Source organism: Aquarana catesbeiana, linkage group LG10 (assembly GCF_042186555.1).
Source record: "Aquarana catesbeiana isolate 2022-GZ linkage group LG10, ASM4218655v1, whole genome shotgun sequence".
In the NCBI taxonomy this organism is placed as follows: Eukaryota; Metazoa; Chordata; class Amphibia; order Anura; family Ranidae; genus Aquarana; species Aquarana catesbeiana.
The window spans coordinates 128,102,025-128,126,402 of NC_133333.1; the positions used below are offsets into that span (position 1 = coordinate 128,102,025).

Here is a 24,378-nt window from a genome sequence, read left to right on the forward strand (position 1 = left end):
CAGAGAGATCGTGTTTCAGCTAAGCTGAATCACAATCTCTATGTTCCTCCAGTGAATCCACTCCCCCTACAGTTAGAAAACACTCCCAGGGAACACATTTAACCCCTTTGATCACCCCTTTAGTTAACCCCTTCCCTGCCAGTGTCATTTATACATTGATCCGTGCATTTTACACTGTATTGGTGTCACTGGTCCCCAAAAAGTGTCACTTAGTGTCCAATTTGTCCGCCGCAATGTCGCAGTCCCGCTAAAAATCACAGATTGCCGCCATTACCAGTAAAAACAATAAAAAAAATTAAAAGCCCCCAAATCTATCCCCTATTGGTTTGCGCTATAACTTTTGCGCAAACCAATCAATATACGCTTATTGGGATTTTTTTTACCAAAAATATGTAGCAGGATACATATTGGCCTAAATTGATGAAGAAATTCGTTTTTTTACATTTTTTTTTTTGGATATGTATTATAGTAGAAAGTAAAAAATATTATTATTTTTTTAAAATTGTCAGGTCTTTTTTTTGTTTATAGCGCAAAAAATAAGAAACCGAAGAGGCGATCAAATACCACCAAAAGAAATCTCTATTTGTGGGAAAAAAAAGGCATCAGTTTTATTTGGGTACAGCATCGCATGACCACGCAATTGTCAGTTAAAGCGACGCAGTGCCGTATCGCAAAAAATGGCCTGGTCATTAAGTGGGTAAAACCTTCCTGGGGCTGATGGAGATGAACAAAGGCAGACATGATTTTAGTCCAGTCTGAGCAATAACCATGGCACTTTCCATAAATACAGTAGAGAAATGAGCGTAGCCACCCAGGGACAATAAGTGTGTAATTCACAAGATTATTAGGTGGCTATAAGAAAAAAGTATTGAAAAAAAAGAAAGAAAATGCAGTCATTTCATCTCAGGATTGCTACATTTTTGTTTTTGGGTTTAGATACACTTTAATTAATTGTTGTGTGAGTCCACTAGCTAGTAGTAGCTAGCGCATTCATTTGCTAGACAGAATTTTTGGCAAGTAGCAGGTAGTTTTCTGACTGGCTTTAACCACCTCAATACAGGGCACATTTCCCCACAAATAGAGCTTTCTTTTGGTGGTATTTGATCACCTCTGCGGTTTTTATTTATTGCGCTATAAACAAAAGAAGAGGCACAAGTTTGAAAAAACACAATATGTTTTACTTTTTGCTATAATAAATATCCATTTTTTTTTTTTTTTTTTAAACAAATTTTTTCCTCAGTTTAGGCCGATACGTATTCTTCTACATATTTTTGGTAAAAAATCGCAATAAGGGTATATTGATTGTTTTTTTTACTAGTCATGGTGGCAATCTGCGATTTTTATTGTGACTGCGATATTGTGGCGGACATATCGGACACTTTTGACACATTTTTGGGACCATTCACATTTATACAGCGATCCATGCTATAAAAATGCATTGATTACTGTGTAAATGTGACTGGCAGGGAAAGGGTTAACACTAGGGGGTGATCAAGGGGTTAATGTGTGTCCTAGGAAGGTGATTCTAACTGTGGGGGGAGGGGACTGACTGGGGGAGGTGACCGATGGGTGTCCCTGTGTACAAGGGACACACCATCAGTCTCCTCTCCTCTGACAGGACGTGGATCTGTGTGGTTACATACACACAGATCCACGGTCCTGCTCGGTTGCTGGGCAATCGCGGGTGCCCAGCGGACATTGCGGCTGCCGGGCATGCGCATCGGGTCCCCAGTGACGGGCGCGTGCCCCCTAGTGGCTCGGGAAGGTGATCACGTCATATGACGTCCGCTCAGAACGAGAGCTGCCTCATCCCACCGTCATACGACAGTGGGCAGGCAGCTAGTGGTTAAACAGCCTAATTGCCACTTGCAAAAGGAACAAAAGCAGAGATACTTCAACAGGGTGAGTAATAACATAAGTCTTGCAGAAATTAGCCCCTTAGGGCCTGAATCATCAAGCTTTGATAACCATTTAGGCATGCTAAGATAACCTCTCAAGCTGTATTATCATGTGTGGTATTAGTTGGGGATCTATGTTAGCATGCCTTGAGTGCTATTGCAGCTTGATTAAGTAGGACCTTTAAGGCCTCATGTACACTGCTGCTGGTAAACGGACATTTAGGAGCAGTTGGATATTTTTTTCAGCTGCCCCTGAACTCTCCTCTCTTATCTTATCAGTACATGTACACAGGGTCATTTACAGTCCTTTCTAGGCAGTTGAGTTTAGAGGCATTTTTTGGAACGCAAAGAAATGCATTCAGAAGCGGGGTTTACAGGCATTTCAAGCGCCAAACGCGTCAAAACGTGGTAACACGCGTTTCGTTTACAGGCGTTTTTCAATTTTGGCTTCGTTTACAGGCGTTTTTCAATTTTGGCTAACATGCTATCTGCCAATAGAACTTAACCAAAAAGTGCATTCTATGCATCCAAAAATATAGAAAATATACCAAATCAAATCATTATTTAACCAAAAAAATAATGTCAAAGCAATAAAGGCCAATAATAAATAACTTATTATCTCCTCTGATTCCGCAACATGGCTGGTTGATGGACGGCCGTTCAGGAATGAACTGAAAAGCGCAAAATGAAAAGTGCGAAATGAAAAGCGCGAATCAACACTCACCAAACTTCTACTAACACAAAATTAGCAGAAGGAGCCCAAAGGGTGGCGCTAAAGAGCTGAAAAACAACGTAGTATGTCAGTATGTTCGTATTTGTTGGCCGACAATTCCATGCCGTTAATGCAAGACAAGTTTGGGCCAACGCCCTTTCGACAAAAGTCCACGGTTTTGTTGGCCAACAATCCGATCGTGTGTACGAGGCTTTAGAAGTAAATTTGTGATTTCGATAAACGTAAAAAAATGTAATGTCTGACTTTTATACACCTGCCATCTAGACTTTATTTTAAAACAGGAATATTTTGCAAAACCACAACCCTGCGCACACATACTGTACATGCAATGCAAACAGTACAGTTTTTAGACAAAACCAATGATCATGTTTTGATTTTAATAAGTGTGCTGATTGCACTAATTTATTTACTACATATAATCTTCTACATCCAATATATTGAATATTCCTTAAAATGACAATGGCAAAGTTTACAAATGCAATAAATACAAATGACATGAACTAGCATTATTACTTTCACACACAGTTGTCATGAAGCATATAAACTTTCCAGAAAAACGTGACCGATGAGAATTTCTAGGTATTGAGCAACTTTCTCCCCTCTAATTAACCGGCAAAGGAGAAGTGACTAGAGACGCCTGTAATTGTAGGAGTCATTCCGCTACCATAGTCTTTAGGAGGATCATGAGGAGAAGGTGTGGTCACTTGGCTTCTCTGTCAGGAAATGGATTTCAGTTCTCTTCCTTTCCTGATTTATTTTTATAGTTTACGTTCTCTGGCCCCTTATTTCTCACAGTTTACAAATAATTACGTCTGTGTCTCACACACACACACGGCTTCTGTGTGATAAAATAAGTACAGACAATTGGGCGAGGATGCTGCGGAATGCACTTGTAGCAAAATGAATTCTAGCTCAATAGGCCAGTTCACATCTGTGTGGTGCGTTTTAGGCGTGTCACCTTTTAGACCCAGTTTACATATGTTATAGGCGTGTTACCCTTCAACTCCTATATGATATGCATTTCCATGACAGCTCAGCAAAGATGCAGCAAGCAGATTTTTTTTAACCACTTGAACTCCGGAAGATTTTATCCCCTTCATGACCAGGCCATATTTTGTTTTTCGGCACTATGCTACTTTTAACTAGTAATTGCGCGGTCATGCAATGCTGTACCCAAAACAAAATTTATATATATATATATATATATTTCTTTCACACAAATTGAGCTTTCTTTTGATGATATTTATTCATTGATTTTGCTAAATTTTGATTCATTGATCAATCTAAACAAAAAAGAGACCAAAAAATGTAAAAAAAAATTTGTTTTGCTATTAAACATATCCTATAAAAAAATCTAATTTCTTCATACATTTAGGACAAAATGTATTCTGCTACATGTCTTTGGTAAAAAAAAATCCTAATAAGTGTATATTGATTGGTTTGTGTGAAAGTTATAGAACAATCAAATCAAGTATGATTGATTTGTGTGAAAGTTATAGCAGCTACAAACTATGGGATATATACCAGAGTTTTTATTTATTTATTTTATACTGGTAATGGCGGCATTCAGCAACTTTTCATGGGACTGTAATAGTCCAGCGAGCAATCTGACACTAATGCCGCGTACACACGAGCGGAATGTCCAACAGAAAAAGTCAGACGGAAGCTTTTCATCGTATATTCCGATCATGTGTATGTCTCATCGGACTTTTCATTTTGAAAATTCTGACGGACCTAGAAATAGAACATGTTCTAAATATTTCTGACGGAACCAATTCATATCGGGAAAACCGCTCGTCTGTATGCTGTTCCGACGGACCAAAAACGACGCATACTCTGAAGCAAGTATGAGACGAAAGCTATTGGCTACTGGCTATTGAACTTCCTTTTTCTAGTCCCGTCGTACGTGTTGTACGTCACCGCGTTCTAGATGGTCGGACTTTGGTGTGATCGTGTGTATGCAAGTCAGTTTCAGCGGAATCCTGCCGGAGCTGCGTCGGAGAAACCTTCAGAGTTTATTCCGATGGGAAAACTGGTCGTGTGTACAGGGCATAACTGACGCTGGGTGGGGGACCTTACGGTCACTGACATTTTCAGTGACACTAATTCAATGATCAATGCTAATATACACTGTCACTGTACTAATGACACTGGCTGAGAAGAGGTTAACATCTAGGGGCAATCAGGGGGTTAACTGTGTGCCTAGCAATGGGTTTATTTACTAAAACTGAAGAGTGTAAAATCTGGTGCAGCTCTGCATAAAAACCAATCAGCTTCCAGGTTTTATTGCCAAAGCTTAATTGAACAAGCTGAAGTTAGAAGCTGATTGGCTACCATGCACAGCTGCACCAGATTTTGCACTCCCCAGCTTTAGTAAATCACCCCCAATGTGTTTACTGTGTAGTGTTTTCACTAAGCAATTTGCTGGATTTTACTTACTGCTTTGCAGGGAGAAAATAAATGGCACATCACTGCTGTCAGTAGAGTTCTGTGTTTTTACCAACACAGAGCCCCCTCCTGTCATTTGCTCTGCCGATCAGTGGTTCCCGGCTATAAATAAACTGATTGGCATGTGCTGGAGCGAATGGCAGCACAGCCGGGGAAACATACACGTGTGCCCCTGAATAGAAGAGCCAGATCGCATACGTGCATGAGATCCGGCGCAGAGAGGCTGACTTGCAGCAGTTTATATACATACGGCAGTTAGCAAGTAGTTACCGCATCTAAAACATGCCTTTCCAGGGCATATATATGGAGAGTGGCACCATCAAACCAACAAATTTGCATGTAAGAATTTTTATAGATGGATTAAGCTGGCCAGCTCTGTGTATCGCGGTGACGTCAGCACGTCACTCCTTCCTACACGTTTCGTCATACCTAACGTCGTCCTGGGGCCACGATACACGGAAGTCCTGGAATCACGGGCTGTTACAGAGAGCCAGGCGGCTTAATCATTTACATTGCCTTGATGCATTTACTGTGTCATGTGTGTCACTTGCTCAGTTTACAGCGTGGCTTGATATTGGAGAATTGTTTATTGATGTGTGTATCTTGCAGCAAATTCGCAGCCGTTTACATATATTATTCTTGTTTTCAATCACTTATTTGGTATCACTATATTTTGAGGACAGTGCAGTAAACTATAAACTATACCTATGATTGTGAATATGATAAAAGGCTGAGCTGTCTATATTAGCAAACAGATTTAATTTCTTAAGAAGGATCAGTCATGCGTAGAGGAATAAGCACATCTTGGAAGGCCTCCAAAATGCACACCTCATCACATAGATATGGTCCATTAATAAGAATAATAGCTATATGTGAAAGTTGTGCCATGCCAGCTAAAGGTGTTTTGTTTCACTAAAGGGTTGGAGTCTTGATATCCACTTAAGTAAACTAAATATTAAAACATGTAAGTATAATTTCAGTAAAGTCATTGCCAGTAAAGTATGTGTTGTGTTAACCACTTAGTTTTCATATCTCAGCATGTCCTTTTTTCATGTTATTGTTGGCATTACTTTATTAAAGAGTAGTGAAAGGTACCCTTTTGTGAAGAAAACGCTGTTTCATTCTCCCTTGGGTGCTTATTTTTTTTTTTTTTTCACTTTTTTTTCACTGGGTTATTCTCAAAATATATAATTATATGTGTAGAGAATCCAGTGTTATCCTGCTTCATTCCACCGATTTGCCACCACATGCTAGGTCCTGTGCTGCCATCTTCTACGCCAGGGATCTTCAAAGTACGGCCCTCCAGCTGTTACAGAACTACACATCCCATGAGGCATTGTAAAACTCTGACATTCACAGACATGACTAAGCATGATGGGAATTGTAGTTCCTGAACAACTGGAGGGCCATAGTTTGGAGACCCCTTTTCTACGTCATCAAGAATCCGTCTGTCTCTTCCAAGTTCTTGCAGCTGGCCCCCTAAAGATGGGCAGTGCCACATACACTGTAAATTGCCCTGAGGCCTACTGGGATGCATAACGTCAATTTGACAGGCTGCAGGTAGCGGGGCTCCTTCCTGGGTGCACTGCAGCTGTACAGTCCTGTGTGCAAGGTTCCTTACAAGCAGTTGCTTAGATAAATAGGGATTGATTTACTAAAACTGGAAAGTGCAAAATCTGGAACAGCTGTGCATGGTAGCCAATTAGCATCTAACTTCAGCTTGTTCAGTTAAGCTTTGACAAAAAAACTGGAAGCTGATTGGTTTCTTTGCAGAGCTTCACCCGATTTTGCACTCTCCAGTTTTAGTAAATCAACCCCACAACCTTCAACAAACAATTCTAGGTGGACTCAATTCTCCTGCTATAAATGCAAGTGCTGTAAGTCAGGGCAAAGCGACAAAATACCATGTAACTGTGGGTGTGCTGGAAATACACAGGGGGATTCAGAAATCCCCATTGACACTTTCCAGATGGTATGGCTCTTTAAATGGCCTAAATGGCCTGTGCCAGTTTCAAAAATCCCTGCCTTCCTTTTCGGTAACATTACTGACACATGGCAAAGATTGAGGACTAGAAACTGAACCAACTCTAACTTGGCATATAGAGATAGGGAGAGTGCCCGTCTCTGTACTCTGTGAAGCAGAGCGGGATGTTTGCTGCCACTACCCCTTCTCCATCTTCAGAGCTGACAGCCTCCTAGCAACCAGTGAAGCTGAGACACTAGTTCCCCATCTGGTCCACTCTCTACTTGTGATTGACAGCAGGCAGTGGGCAGATATAGTAGGCTTTCTTTTAACTACTGATTTCCCGCTGTCTGTTGTCAATCACAAAGGGAGTGGACCTGATAGGGAAATAGTGTCTCTGAATCCCCATCTGGCTCAGCCTACCCAGCTTTAAACCTCCTGAGCACTGGGATAGGGTGTCTGTATTTTAAAGAAACTATGATCAGTTTTTAAAGTAGAGAGGAATATTTATTTTTTATTGTGTTTTGTATTTAAATGTATACTAATGCTGCTGTTTTTATGTTTCTTTATACAGACATATTCAGGTCTCTTCTGTGTAGTGATCAACCCTTACAAAAACCTACCAATATACACAGAACAAATAGTGGAAATGTACAGAGGGAAGAAACGCCATGAAATGCCTCCACATATCTACGCAATATCAGAAACAGCCTATCGTAGCATGCTTCAAGGTGAGACGAGAGAGATGTGTTGTGTCATGTAATAGAAAATGCATTCATGGATAGGCTGATTTTTACGTGTTGGTTTTTGCACACCTGCAGAACACCTAATAGAAAGAATCTATAGAAATCCTGTGAAAAGGTTGTGACAAAAAACAACCCTTTAATTGTAACAATGGAAAACTATTTAAAGTGAAATGTTACCACTTGCAGGGTGGGTGGGCCTTAGTCATATTGTGCGTGCATACATAGCGTACTTGCATATTTGAACACAGTCAGGGCTTGTCTCTTGGTTTTGGGGTGTTTTTTTCCAGCCCTGAAAAGCCGAAAACCCACCTTGTACAACAATTACAATGAAACTGATAGACACGGTACCTAGAGAAGAATTGCAGTGCGTCAAAAAAAAAAAAAAAAAGAAGTAAAGTGCAGCATTTAAGACTGGCAATGTGGGGCAATAGGGGACTTGCCCTATCCTTCTGAGCAAGCCTACTGGCACCACTACTGTGGTGAATGGCATCAAGGAAGGTTGGTTTCTGGGTGGATAAATTATTGTATGCAGTCATTTTTTACAATTATTAAAAACAGAAAGAAGAGCCATGTTTCTGGAGTTATTTTTGACAGAATGTGGGGCAACCTTTTAACTTCCCAACCCAAGGCTAGTCACAAAAAGCATTCACAAACTCCTAAAAACCAAAGGGCATATTTTCAAAGCTTTTTTGAGTGTTGATGGATTACCAGTAGTCAGCTTGGCTTTAAAGTGTATTTTTATTAGATTGGAGAAAATTCCACTAGAAGTTTTTTATGTGTTCCCATTCGTACAGCAAAAGAATTTTTTTTTAAATCTTTTAGATGCCTGTCAGGAGAAGGCCTCTTGGCAAACGGCAAGCATTTTTTAACAATTTCGGAGTGACTCTGTCCTATGGACAGGCACAATTTCCTCTCAGTAACATACAATGCAGAAGGCCAGCTTCTAAAGCTTTAAACCTTTGTTAGCACAGAGAGTATCTAAATCTAGTTTACAACTGATAATGAGATCTGCCAGCAGAGTACAGACATGGTTAATTATGGCAAACACAACTCCCTTATAAACAAAGAAAACTAAGTAGGATTTTTCAGTCCTGGATGTATCAGAAAGAGCATTTAAATGGTAAGCAGATATTTTTCATTCTTTTTTTTAGGTTCTGCTTTGCAAATGGGAACACATATAAAGTAGGTGTTAGAGCAATTGGACAGCAAAAGTGGAAATACACTTTAAATGCAGCCCTGACATGTGCAGAGGGCCACACAATAGCTTTAGTTTGTAAACCTGCTTTGATTATTTATATAGATAGTATTAATAAGATTAAAAAAATAAGTGTCCTACCTTTATATAGGAAAAGCCTGTGCTCTTCTAGAAGAATATTATTTGAGTAATTCTGACACTCCTTTCCTGATTGGCTATGTGTGTGGCAAAGGAAAAAAACAGAATTTTTAATTTAAGAAAGCTTTAGGAAAGGTAACATCAACATGTAATTCAGATCTTTTTTATTTGAGCAGAACTGCGGGCATACAGTTTAATGAACAGCTGGCATGCATAGATGTGAATTGTTTTATCTGCCTAAGAATTTGTCATTTTGTTCAGTCAGTCTCATGATTTACACAGCCCTGCCATACTGCACAGCCAGGAAGTTCCCACCCCAGTTTTTCCTTGTTGCCTCTAGCTTCAGCCATGGAGAAGTCTTTGTTCTTCACATTTCAAAATATCTAGTGACAGCTCTATCCATCATGTAGGTGTTGGCTGTGGTATGTCTCTAATTATAGTGATCCTGTGTATAAATCCATGTAAACACACTTACAAATGTTACAATACTTCATGTAGTGTTTCTATAGGCTACCATATCTGCTGCAGGTTTGCAGCCCATCAGCTTTAAATTCTCGATGGCTTTGGCTGCAAGCAGGGCTGCCGTTAGAGAGCACAGGGCTCCTTACAGCCAACCCCTCAAAAGAAAATATCAAATTATATTTTTGCTAAAATGCCATGGGCGTGATGCTATGCTTTGCAGCCATGGCAGAAATGATTCCCCCCATTGATAAAGACTCATTCAGGTTGTGAGGAGGCAATATGCTTCTTTACCGCCTGTCAAATGTTCTCTGAAGAGTGATCCCTAGTCCTTCATTTTTATTTTTTTTAAAGAATTTTTTTTTTAGAATCGTATTTTGTTTTTTTTTACATTTTTTTAACCTCCCTGGCGGTTTTCCCGAATGTGGCTCGGGGTTAAATTTCAGTACCATTAGCGGTAACCCTGAGCCACACTCGGAATTGCATTGCAGGATCCTGGTGCGGATCCTGCGATGTCCCCCCCACGGTGTCTGTGGGCTCTGTCCTCCGCCCGATGCCTCTGTGTGCCGGGCTCCGTTCCCTGCGAGCGTTGCGACGCACGGGGGCGGAGCCCGGCGGCAAATTCAAAAAATGGAAAACTCATAACACATACAGTACACTGTAATCTTACAGATATTACTGCATGAAATCATTTCACATCCCTTTTGTCCCTAGAGCTTTGTCCAGTGCCCTGCCTGCAGTTTTTTATTATAAATACTGTTCTTTCTGCCTGGAAACTTGAGATTGTCCATAGCAACCAAAAAGTGTCCCTTTACGTCAAAAGTGGTTTTAGACCAGCAAGAAAACAGCGATAGTAAATTAAAACACTTGCAGAATTGAGCGATAGTGAATCGTGGGGAAATTCATTTTATTATTATTATATTATTATTTTTTATATCTATTTATAGTTATTTATTACATTATAATTTATGATTTCGTGTTTCAAACTTTATCATACCCGGGATGTCTACTAGGCTCTTGTTTGGACAGATTTAAGCTTGTTATTGCTAAGCATTACAGGCCTACAATATAAAACGCCAAATTTCTATGCAAAACAATTGTACCGCTTTGAGACGCAAAAATCTGACATAATCATACTGCCAGGGAGGCTACCTGCCCTGTTGGGGACATTTGGTGAAATATCAGAAATCTAAACACACCCCTGATGTCTCACATTTGAGACGAAGCGTGAGACTGAAGACAGAGATTCCCCAATCCCCTTTTTCTGCAGCCTCAGCTGCAATGGAATGAATAGGAAGTGCTCTGTGCTGAAAGGCTTCCTGTTCATTCACAAACTGAAGCATAGTAAACACAGTTTACAGACAGCAGGTGGAAGGGGATGTAGATTCTAGAACTGATCTCTTTGCAACTTAGATGGATGGAGAAAGAGGAGTAGAAAGCTGGAAAGGGAATCCACAAGAGTCACAAGTGTCAGCAATAATTTAGTAGAACCGGCCCTCCTGCTTGGTAGGTGCCCGGGCCCCCCTTTGAACTGATGGGTCCTGGACCCAGTACAGGAGGGACAGCTGTACTGCCTTATCAGCGGCCCTGGCTCCAATTAACCTTTGTATGTGGCAGTGTGACTGTTTGGCTTCTTCCAATTAACTTTTTGTCTTGTTCTTTATGTTTAGATCGTGAAGATCAGTCTATCCTTTGCACGTGAGTAGCAGTACCTTTTTCATATCAGTGGATTTTATTGTTAGGTGTAAAAATAAATAGAAATATTCAAATTAAGAAATAACAGTTTGGATTTCCCCTTACTTTGTGTTTTGGTGACATTGATCCCAAGAACAAATTGAAGATTAAAATGAACTGACACACATGACCAGCACATCCTTGTTAATCATCTTCATATGTTGCTGACCATACATACGGCTCAAAGTTAGAAGTTGGAGGAACAATAGATATTCCATATAAAAAGATAAAAGGGCAGGGCTAGAACAAAAAAAAATCTTTCCATGTGCACAAGGAAATGTGTAAACATGAAATCACATCAGGTGGTACAAAAAAAATGTCCAACGTGTTAACAGAGGTCCGTATAAAAGCATTCAGAAACTAAAAGAGAAATGAAAAAGGCGCAATCTTCACAAACTGTTGTAGGAGACACTTTGTGAAAGATCCATGATGGTATTCATAAAAATGGTGAATTGGTGAACCCCAACCAGAAGTACAATGCAGCTCCTTAACAGAAGGAATTGACTCCCTGTACAACAGATGGTCAAACAGCGCTTAAGGAGTTAGGGTCTCCCTTCAACCTGTCAGCCTCCTCTATCAGAACCAATCTGAGATGTTCCACCAGATTCACTCTAAAACAAGACCTAGAGGCTAAGAGCACTCTCATAGTGTAGACTGTATGTTAACCATTTATTAAAAACACAAGAGTAACACTCACATTTAAAACCATGCCACAACGGCTTCACAAGCATCAAATGTATAATATGGCATTCCTACGGGCTTACACAACTCGATCTTGGTCGTCACTCAAGGTTCGCGTGCGTGATGATATCAGTGTTGTAGGTCCCACCACTTTGGACTTATGTTTTATTGTACCATTTGATGTGATTCCATGTATGCACATTTCCTTGCGCATTGAATGATTTGTTTTTTATTTTAGCGCTGCACTTTTATCTTTTTATTTTATGTAAATTTGAGTATCTTCATTTATAGTGCTAGCAGCTCTTAGAATTACACTTAAAAAGATTGTTTGCTTTTTGTTCTCCCCTTTTTAAAGAATAGATATTCCATAAACAGATTGAAAATTGTCCAGTTCCAGTTATAGCTTTTCCCGTTCGAGAAATGGATTTAATGATTGTTGAAAAAAATGTTGTTTGATCAGTGCTGCAGTGCTTATCAGTGTATTCTGACAGTGGGGGAGGCCCTGCTGTCAGAATACAACAACGCTGGATTCCTTCACACACCTCACTTATGTGAACATGGGAATCCATTCAGTTTTTTGTTAATCAGCCTTCTGGCTTTTTAAAAAAACATGATCATTGTATGGATTGGATTCCTATTTTTTGCACAATTATATGAATTAATAAATTGCTATTTTGCACATATTCATTTTATGACTTGTATGGATTTTTTTTTGTTAGCATATTTGGTGTAATTGTTTGCACATTTACATGCTGAGATATTATGTATATGAGTTATACTTTGTTGGGTATAGGAGTTCTTAAAGGGAAAGACACCTTATTTAATGTAAAAGGATAAGCACGCCTGTTTTTTATTATTTTATTTTTTTGGTGGGTTTGTATTTAGCCTCACTTGGTGCAGCTGTCAATATTGATCTGAGCGCAGGTTTTATAAAAATCTCTTGATATTAATTCCAGATTTATGTTTGCAGTGGGGAATCGGGGGCAGGAAAAACAGAAAACACCAAGAAAGTCATCCAGTACCTGGCTCATGTGGCCTCATCACACAAGGGGCGGAAAGAACACACGGCTCCGGTAAGTATCTGCTCTACCTGCTAAAGACAGCCTATGCCCTTGTTACCCAATATTAGTATATACAACAAAGTGCTCATACAGAAAAATACTATAATTAGTTATGAGCTATTTCAAATATACTAATGGAGTGACAGATTGTTTTATTTGCTCTTATGATAAAGGTAATTGTAAACATAAATTTTTTTTTGTTGAATGAAAAGATAATTGCATCCAGGACTGCAAATTCAGCATTGGGTGTAGCTGTGTGTTAGTGTACATAATAATGTATCCTTAAAACAGTATTAAAACCCAAAACAAAAATGTAATGTATTACAGCTTACCAATTTGTACATATGGTGACTGCAATAGTTTTCTTTGTTTATGTTTTTTCCTTTAATTTCACCAGGCGATCTGGCCAGTAAATCTTTTCTTTTACAATTTCCTTTAACAGACCAAGCTTTCCAGCAAAAGTGTCAGTTAGAAGATTGAGATAAATCATTAGGCCTCCTACGCACTGTACTCCAAAGGATGCCTAGGAGATAAGTAGCCAGAAAAATGCAATAAAGGCCGCATTTTTTTCATACACGTTTATGCGTGTTTGTGCATTTAATGGCGTTAATGATTTCTGTTGGCCAGAATATGATTTTTTTCTGGCCATTAGAATGTATTAATGCGTGTCTATGTGCATTTTTACAGCCCAGTGATGTTATTTTTTTCGTGCCTCTAAAGGCTCCTGGTTCTAAATGCCTGTAACCTCCTATGTGTACATGGACACACAGGCTAACATGGAGGGAAATGTAGAGGCAGAGAAAAAAGACTCGTTTTTGAACTGCAATATGCTTGAGGCCTTAAAACTTAAAGGCGTGCTCAGCTTTTATTCAGTTATGTATAACCTTTATCCCGAAGATAAAAAATAAACTATTACTGTAACTGCTTAAAAAAGGGTTACAAGTGTGTCACTTATGTAACATCCATCCAAATCTGACACTGCCCTTTCCCCAGACTGACAATGCTGCTCTCGAAAGGTTGCCTTCATTGCTCCTTCATTCAGAGTGAAGACACCCTATGACATGTAATGTGTCACTGTCCAAACCAATAAATGAAAATAAAGGAAAGAAAGTCTAAATAAAATAAAACAATTGCAGCCACATCTAAAGCCTCGGACACACTAGTAGCTAATAGTAGTAGGTGAACGAAAAAAAAACCTGACTCAGGAGGAGCCACTATACCACCTATCCAATGTTAGTACAGCAATCTCCCTTGCTGTTCTATTGTGTTTTGACAGAGAGACGCCCCCCCCCCCCCCCCACCAGAACACGCCAGTCAGCATTGTCAGCCACTGGCTGAGAGCGTTGATCGGGAGCCGATCGGCAGACCTTTTTCGGTCATGCCCCTGCGACAGAAGCCGACCTAACGCCCGGCTTCTGTCGGACCGACTCCAGTACACACGGGCCGAAGATCAGCCGGTTTCTATTGAACTGTCCGATGCACATTCGGTACATGTGTACTAGGCTTAAGGACTGGTAAGCTGCAATTTGTTAATTATTTGTTTTTTGGTTTAATACCTCTTTAAGCCTGGGCATCAGAATGCTGATTGCAAGTTGTTGAAATTGTTCATTTTAAAACAAAGATGATTTCTATATATATTTTTGTCATGTCTTAAAAAGAGTAAATGTTATTCAAATGCAGTGTGTAGCATTATGGCTGCATGTTATTCACGGAATGAAAAGCCAAACCAAGCACATATCATTGCTTGCCAGCTGTACTGAGCTAGAGATTATTGTTGGCCAAGCATGCTTAGATATCTGAAGCCTTATCAGGCAATTGGCATGAAATTATTGTATGTATGACCTGATAATGCCAACTGCACTTATTAATACTCGTTTCAGAACTGCCAGTCTGGTTCTTGGGTAAGTTTCTATATAGGCCACTAATAATACCTTGTTTGTAAGAAGGTGAACATGGTGGTCATCATTTTAAATTGTGTGGCAATTTTCTGATGCCAGAGTTCTAATTGATTTGGTTTGATTTTCCCAAAGTCAAATATTTTGCCAGATAATTGTTGATCCAAAATAACTACTGACTATTTATAAGTGGACATCTCTTATAGCTCTGGGTACAGGACAGCGTGGGTAGCTCTGAGAAGTCACACTTGTCTTTTAAAGGCGTGTGGTGTCCATCAAGAGCTAGCTCCATCAACCTCCCTTATGTCTCTGCTGCCTCCGCTATTCATATTTTCATGTGAGCCTCCACTACCCCAAAGTTGAGTTTTCTGCCATTCATAGTAGCCTGGTCAACAAACTGACAGACCTAGCTTATCTGAAGTAAAACTTGACAGGTTATGGAAACTTTCAAGTGTCCAGCTCACCCTCCCACAAAATCAAAAGTAATAGTGTTTAAAGCCCATGTATTTTTATTTCTTTTGAATAGAGCACAGAATGAATATAGACATTTTTGGGTTTTTGATGCAATTGTCCCCATTGGGGAGATTTCCTGTCAAGACAGATAGTGATGGAAAATATATCCCGCAGGGATATGGACAAAAAACATAAGGGTTAGAACTCTGTTTTTGCCTTCCTGCCCTGGTGACAGCCTCTATACAAGCCTAAACCTGTGTGAAACAAGCCGAATGAGGCCTATTTATCAATGTGTTTACCCAACATTCATGCAACATTAACCCAAGATTAACACACTACCCTTGATTGAATGTAAAAAATGTAGTGATTGTAATGAGTTATGGGTAAAAATGATGGCTACATTGATCCTTAAGTGTCATTTTGAAAATAGTAGCAATATCACTCCATTTATTGTGACATCATTTAATTCAAATAAATGTATGATCTTTATGTTGATCCAGTAAAAGGTATACCAGCCATAGAATCCAGTTTCCCCTGGGAACAGTCCCGCCACTGGAACTGCAGACAGAAAAAATGAAAACATCTGAAGTGTAAACAGTAATTATGCTTTTCTACAATGTCTGCACGTATTACAGTGGGATCACACATGTTGCATGAGATTTGTAATGGAAACACTACCATGTCTGTCTCTTGAGTAGGCACAGAAGCAGCACACTTGTAGTTAGGAGAGGCCCAAGTGTTGGGAGCAGCATATTTGGCTGCAGTACAATGCTGGCTTCTCTGACTGACAGCGGAGAGCCCTTTCGTTTCTGGTCACTAACCGTCTTTCTTATTTTGTGCACTTACTAATACCAGATGGAAGCTTTCAAATCTATTAAATACCAGGCAAGTTGACTTTGTGTGCATCCTGCATGGGTTTTGTAATGCATGTCACTAGCACAATAGGCCCTGCACATTTATAGTAAATGTCATGTGATAATTTCCAAGATGAACTATCTCCGAAAGACTGATTCCCCCAAAACCGATGAGGTTTCCACTTCTTAGATCTCTGAGATTCCACTGGAGAAGTCTTACTTCAAAGTTCCCGTGTTTTCCAAAATGTAAAATAAACAGAAATTCAAGTGATCAGGGACAGTGTTTTATAAAAGCTGCCGCAGTTAGGCAAAGTTGGAAATTCAGTTGAAGAGATCTTTCTCTTGGAGTCTAAGATGCCAATGAACAATTTATTTTGCTAGAATTTGGTAAAAGGTTCCAGGTCGCCTTAGCCTTCAGGGCCTGTGTCGACTGGCATTCGTTCACTTAGATGAGCTTTGATTTTCCATACAAGTCTATGGAAGCGCAATATCTACTTGAAGCAGGTCAAATGCATTTTAGAAGAAGGTCAAATGCAGATCTAATGTGCCTGTCATTGAACTATGAAGGATCTCAGAACTATGTCAGACTGATGCCATCAATGCAAGCCCAAGCCCAAATGCCCTTAAAGGGATCCATTGCAAATTGGAACTAAACTGTAGGCTAAGATGACTTTGAGTCACCATTTTTTTTACACGCAGTAAACTGTGATGAATCATAAGGAGTGCAGTAGATCAGCATCCTTATTTTTAAGAGTAGTGCATTAACTAAACATGGGTTTTAATATACTGTCTAGAAATGACCATTCTATCATTATGTAATAAATATGTTGAACATGTTTTTTTGCTGCTGTTCTGAAATCTGTTGAATTTGCATTCATGAAACTTGACCAAAAAGCTAGATGACGTGAAATAGTTGCAGTGACTAGCCACAAAATAGAATCGAATAGAAGCGAACCCTGTGGTATTATGCAGATTTCAGTACAAATGGTTCCCGAATGTCTTACTTATGAAACTGACTTACATTATTGTCTTCTCACCCAGCTTTGATTTAGGTGATGGACCCCTGCTCTGACATTCTTCTGTACAATTTCTTTATACAATGCTTTAGTGAATTGCTAACTCTGCAAAAGAAAGCCATGAAGGCCATGGGGCAGAAAAGCAGGTTGCTCCAGCCACTAGTCTTCACAGTTGGGATGAAGTTTTGGTGTTCATGGGCTATATTTTTTTTCCTGTTAACATAGCATTTGTTGAACATCCAGGTGGTCTGTGCTGTAAAAATGTAGTAATGTCTTTTGGAGAGCAGTGGTTTCTTCTCTGGTGCTTTTCTTTGAACGCCATTCATGTTTAGTACTTTTACTAGTGAACACATGGACTTTAGCAAGTTGAAGACATTCTTCCATGTGCTTTGCTGTTACCAGGGGGTTCTTCATCTGTTGTTTTAACATTGTGCATTGCGCCCTCGCTGTGAGCTGTACCGAATCCTAACAGTTTTGTAGTTCCTCCATTTGTTGACTGTCTTATTGTGGACTGATGAACATCCAGGTCTTTAGAATGGCTTTTGTAGGCTTTTATTGCTTTATGTTTTTTTTCTATGTGGGCACTGTTCACATGAGCAAATCCTTCTTGAAAAGAGCAGTTTGTGTGTTTATGGTATAAGGCTGGCCATACACTATTAGATTTCTAACAAATTAAATTTTTATAGGGCTTGGTAAGTCTGTCCCAAGAACACCAAGCAATAGGATATCTCTATTTTGAGTACACAGACAGCAAAAAAATGCACATTTAATTCGTGTAGTGGGGAGGAGATGCTTTCTATGCCCTCCTGTCCTGTCACACCTGCACATTCTCATTTCTTATCCTGTGTCACCGGAACAGGAAATAAGGAGCTCTGACCCCCTCCCCAACACAGCAATAATAACCTGACAGATGTTTTGACTCTTACCCCCTTATTTCTCCTCTGATGACCCTATCTACCTCTATCTACCTAACTTCTGCCTCTCAGATGAGCAACAACTTACACCAATGATTTTTTTAGCCATCTGTAAGGTAGGGTGTCTTCCCAATGACTGCCATTGTAAGGAGCGTTCTTCCTGGTGACCATCACACCAACATACTGTGAGCTGTAGATATAGTAGTAATAAGTGAGGGTACCCTGAGCCCAGAAAGTTATTTGAATGGTTCCTCCATGGAAAAAAGGTTGAGAAAAGCTGGGCTAAGTATTCAGTAGGAACTCAGTAGATGATTCAGCCCATCATACTCCACCTACAGATGTAGTATCACTTTTGGCTAGACTTTATTTTACTTACTAGACCTTGATGACATATTCACATGTATTCATACAAAGAATTGTAGCCTAGGGGTTAGCTAGACATCCATTGGAATGGTTATTGCCATTATTATTAGTGACAGACACAGTTAGTGTTACATATTACCTTTTTAACTACTAGGGAGCGAGGTGTAATTGCAATGACATCAGCTATTTTTAGTGACATATGGAAGCAGGTGCAAGAAAAGCAATACTACATAGATTTATTACCTCTTTAGTACCACTTTGGATTTTGCTTTCTATACATTAAATATTGACAATGATAAAGTAAATTAAATGTGTGCATGCATACATTAGCAAGCATTAGGGCTTCTGCAAAGATCAGCTTTCCTAAATGCAGTATATATAGTTGCGTGAGGCATGAGTTCTGCTGTTCTCAGATCACTGGTCAGAATGAGAGTAAATGTGATTGCTATTTACAGCAACATGTAAGATGCCCCCAACCTGATACTTTTCAGTTCAACACGTTATAGATGATGGTTACACAGTCTATACCTCAAAATTACATTTTTTTCTATGTTGCTGCAAGAGGCAAGCTGGGATGTGCAGAGCTGGAATTTTGGGAATTGTTTGACCGGTTTTTGCTTTACAAATGCAGTGCAAAACAACAGGTTTACTTCAATGCCCCCTCTTCCCCTACCCAGTAGGACATACCAGTAGAACATGTTTTTCTATCTTGATGCTCCATTTAGTTACTGGGTATAAAGAAAATACCAGGTACTTCTGAATCGGGGGGGGGGCATGTGACTCAATCTATGTGACTTTGCTGGTGCTTGATAAATGACCCGTGGCATAAGATTTCTAAGTTCCGACTCAAAGCATACACATGGCGGTCTTTCTTGGAGTGACAAGTGAGTGAAGGTAAGGAATGTACATCTGGTGAGTCTAAAAATGTAAGGAACCCATAAATGGGGAAGACTATAGGGTACAGCAGACCTTATCGGAAACCCTTGCCAGGCTTTTGTTGAAAAGTCTATCCATCAAGTTCACTTTGATTAACCAGCTTTCTAGGATTCCTTCAGTATAATTGGTACCAATCGTTTCTGAACAAAAGCATGCATGCTTGTGTGTGTTGGGTCAGCTGAGTTCTCCAGGCACTACCTAGATGACCGATATTTTATTCGGAATTGATTGGCCAGGTTGCACTGTCGTAGCTGATGATTATTCATAAGGTCAGAGTTGAGGGGTATGCTTAGTGGATGAGCATGTACACCTGGTTGATATAATCAAACATATTTGTGCCAGTCCCTTCATCATTCTAGAGAACATCCAATCAATGGTCACATCCTCAAACCACCATCTGTCAATTTTTATTTTTAACCTATTTTTAACCTATTGTTTACTCATTAGTTTTATGTTTTGGTGTTTTAATTTCCTTTAAAGAAGCATTATTATTTGTTTTTTATTTTATTGACATTGTTTTTTTATTGCTTATAATTACTATTTCTTTTTTTCTGTCATTAACATTTGTGTTATCTATTTTTTTTTGTTTGTTTTTTACGTGCTGTTTGTGTTTTGACCCAGAACTCCAGTATCATGTCATATGTGAGTAACTCATTTTGTTTTATTTTATTTCATTGTTACATTTGTTTATAATTTTGTATCATTTCTGTATGTGTTAGCTGTGTGTGTGTGTGTGTGTATATGTATATATATATATATATATATATATATATATATATATATATATATATATATATATATATATATATATATATATATATATATATATACAGAGGTTCTAAAGCCTTAAGTGGATGTAAACCCTCACATATACCCAGGGAAGTAAACAGCCTCAGATGATACACAGAGATGAAACAAATCTCCCTACATATGTTTTACATGTATATCTGCTGTCTTCAGCTTGCTATATTCTTTAGAAAGTGCACATGGTGTTAGAGATTTTTTCTTCTTATTCAGCTGTGAGAGTGTAGTCTTGGCATACACTGCGTGACAGCTGTTTGGAGGAAAGACACACACCCCCTCCACATAGGCAGAAGAAGGAAGGAATGTGCAAAGCTATGCTGTGACAAGTCAAGCTCTCTGCTAATCTTTTTATAGCACCCACCCCGACACAAATTTCAAGCTGGTTTTATCTTGGCTGTCGGAGAACTTGTCAGAAGTTATCATACTGATAACAGAAGAACGAAGCAGCAGAAAGACACGGGACTTAGGGCTTTGGAGAGAGAGAAGAAAACACTACAGTTATATGTGCCCAGGTCAAATTTCATGAATCAGGTTTACATCCACTTTAAGGCTTTTCACCTTAATGCATTCTGTGCATTAAGGTAAAAAACCTTCTGTGCTGTAGCTGCCCCCCAGACCCCCCCCTCCTTTTCCTTACCTAAGCCCGATCTGATCCAGCGATGTGGCTCCAGCCCATGACTCTCTCCTCATGGGACAGATTTATACCAGCAGGAGCCATTGGCTCCCGCTGCTGTCAATTAAATCCAATGACAAGGGAGCAGGGGTTGGGGCCGAGTCCCACTGTCTGTGTCAATGTGTTAGCCCGCATGGGTGCCCCCAGGGAAAGTGGCTTTCCCTGGGGGCACCCAATGAAGAGGAGGGGCCTGAAGTGCCAGCAGGGGATCCCAGCAGAAGAGTATCGCGCCGTTTTTTGCACAACCATTGCACAGAGCAGGTAAGTATAGACATGTTTTTTATTTATTTAAAAAAAAGGAAGGTTTACAACCATTTTAAAAGATATTTTTTTTTTTTTTGCTAGAACACCCAAAATACCTTTTACAAATAGTTGCCGGTTTTACTGGTTTCTAATAGGGCGTACACACGGTCGGACTTTGTTCGGACATTCCGACAACAAAATCCTAGGATTTTTTCCGACGGATGTTGGCTCAAACTTGTCTTGCATACACACGGTCACACAAAGTTGTCGGAAAATCCGATCGTTCTGAACGCGGTGATGTAAAACACGTACGTCGGGACTATAAACGGGGCAGTGGCCAATAGCTTTCATCTCTTTATTTATTCTGAGCATGCGTGGCACTTTGTCCGTCGGATTTGTGTACACACGATCGGAATTTCCGACAATGGATTTTGTTGTCGGAAAATTTTATCTCCTGCTCTCCAACTTTGTGTGTCGGAAAATCCGATGGAAAATGTCCGATGGAGCCCACACACGGTCGGAATTTCCGACAACACGCTCCGATCGGACATTTTCCATCGGAAAATCCGACCGTGTGTACGGGGCATTACAGTTTAGGAACACCTGCTGTGTGTTTACATAAGAGAGCTGCCAGGCTGCCAAGACCTGTGTTGTAAATTTTGAAAATGTATTTCTGTATAGTACTTTTAGCATCAGATGTGAGGCCATGTTTAAAGTACTTTATTGCTTGTCTAGAATATGTTAATACTAGTGTGTGTGATCTGGACACAGGTTCACTTTACCATTAGGGTTAGTTTAAATTGTTGTCGTGATTATTTCTACATCCAAATATCATATATTCACATATGTATCAGTGACAGACTTTTACAATAAAAATGTACTTGTATAAATTTAATGGTGCCGAAAGTTGCCAATTTTACACCAGAAACAACCATGCAATTTTTGTCATTGATCTCAGAAGCATCTGAAACTGACTGATGCCATCGACACAAGCCCAAAGCCCATGGACACAGGCCCTTGTAAAAACATGGGGGAGTCCAACTAAGCTATCCCATTCATCTCTATTGAGCTTGTAGTTGTGTCTGTGAACTGGAGCAAAGCTGCTGATTGAAAATCCAATGTAAAGTGGAACTGCCCAGTATCTGAGGGCTAATATTGGTTATAATAAATTATGGGAGGTTGTAACAAGTACAGGGCTTTTGTTACAAAGGTACACCTTTACTTTAAGTCCATTCTCCTTAACTCATGCACATGCAAAGCAAGAACAAAAAATTGGGTTGCTCTTGCATGTCTGTTTCTGTAATTCACAAATGCAAATGACAAAGACAAGCCCCATTTTACTGCAGGAACAGCTTTCAACAGTAGTCATTGAGCTTTTCTTGGCTACTGAAAGCATGTGATGTCACAGTTTTCTTTTTTTATTCCTTTTTCTTTTTTGCTCTTTGACTTTTGTTTATAAACGATTTGTTTCTAACGAATGCAGATATATTATATTGGATTATATTTTTTTTATTCTCAGGGAGAGCTAGAACATCAACTCCTGCAAGCTAACCCTATTTTGGAAGCTTTTGGAAATGCCAAGACTGTGAAAAATGACAACTCTTCCCGATTTGTAAGAAGACACCCCTTCCACTTATATTATATTTTCATTTTGTATCTGGTATACATATGAAAGAACTGCCATGTGTCATATAGAACCATTAAGTCCATCAGAAAACAAAACAAGAACAATAAACAAATACATCTGCTTACACCCAATAGCCTATGAGGACAAAGCCCCTACTCGCATTACAGTGCAAGAGCCTGAACATCTTGGACCAAGATAATATTAGGCATGCCCATGATGGTACAACTTTAAACAATTAGATTAACATTGTAGTAATCTAAGTGTGGCTAAAGAGAAGAGAGGAAAATTTGTAAGGAGTGCCCCTAATTTTATATACCGTATATACTTGAGTATAAGCCGACCCGAGTATAAGCCGAGGCATCTAATTTTACTGCAAAAAACTGGGAAAACTTATTGACTCAAGTATAAGCCTAGGGTGAGAAATGCGCAGCTACTGTAATTGGAAAAGAGGGTCAACAATGCCCATTTGCAGCCTCACTGTGCCCATTTGCAGCCATAGGTCCCCCGAACGTCAAACTCAGTAGTTAAGGGTCCCTAGATGCCCCCTAGCTGCAGTCAAAATTTGGGGTCTCTGGACCCAAAGGGTCCCGAAATTACATTGCTGCAGATGGACACAGTTGACTAACTTAGGGGCCCGTATCTCAGGGCCACTTGGTGCTAGGAACCCCAATTTGGTGTGCAAACCCAGTGGAACTAGCACTACAACATAGCCAAAGATGGAGTTCCTAGCATCAAGTGGCCCCAAGATATGGGGCCCCAAAGTTGGTTTGGAAAATGTCATTCTTTGCACCAGAAAAGTGTTTGACTCGAGTATAAGCCGAGGGGGGCACTTTCAGCACAAAAAACTGTGCTGAAAAACTCGGCTTATACTCGAGTATATACGGTACCTGTTTTTCAATCAATAAGGTGGCGTTTACTTGCAATCGCCAGTTCTTAAATGTCAGAGGACTGGGAGATAACCACTTCATAGCAATTGTTTTTTGGTGCAATAGATAACAAACGTATATGGTACAACGACATTCTTGCCTTTGTGGGATTTGTTCCCAGTAAATATCTCTAAGCAAGCACAAAATAGGAAGTGACTCAAGTTGAGTTTGATATACTCAAAACTATTTTTAGTTTTTGATAGGGCAGGGTTGAAACCGCTTTTGGGTGTTTATTGCTGTCCATGTTCCTGTTGGGAAAATGTATTCTTTCTATTTATCCTTTTGACCATTGTTACTGGGATAGAAGCTGATGGGAAATCCAATATTGTACATTTGTCACCACATTGGATGGGACAAAATCCTCTAACATGGAATCCTGTCTAGTGCCAACTGTCTAAGAGGGGACTTACCTCCACTTTAGGCATATTTTCTTTACTTTTATGTCTCTAGGAGAGGATGTAAAGGGAACTTCTCCAAGGGGACATAGACAACACAATAAGTTTTGGTTTTAAATATACTTTGATGAACATATTAGTCAATTTATCAATGTTTTCAGCCAGGAAGCACTTAACTTTCACCCATTAGTCCCATTTGTTTCTAACTGAATGTTATGGAAAC

General features: G+C 39.6%; 1 protein-coding gene across 7 annotated transcripts in view; it reads left to right on the forward strand.

Annotated features, from left to right (window-relative positions):
- LOC141110881 (myosin-10-like) overlaps positions 1–24,378 on the forward strand; it is a 308,010-nt gene that overhangs the window by 192,865 nt on the left and 90,767 nt on the right. For 5 of the 7 annotated variants that reach the window (XM_073602623.1, XM_073602621.1, XM_073602625.1 and 2 more), the window contains exons 3-7: positions 7,617–7,773; positions 11,251–11,278; positions 12,966–13,068; positions 20,109–20,129; positions 22,727–22,819. In XM_073602623.1, the coding sequence (XP_073458724.1) occupies positions 7,617–7,773; positions 11,251–11,278; positions 12,966–13,068; positions 20,109–20,129; positions 22,727–22,819 (402 nt within the window). The remainder of the gene's footprint in view (positions 1–7,616; positions 7,774–11,250; positions 11,279–12,965; positions 13,069–20,108; positions 20,130–22,726; positions 22,820–24,378) is intronic. The other 2 variants (XM_073602624.1, XM_073602627.1) reach the window with 1 other exon arrangement.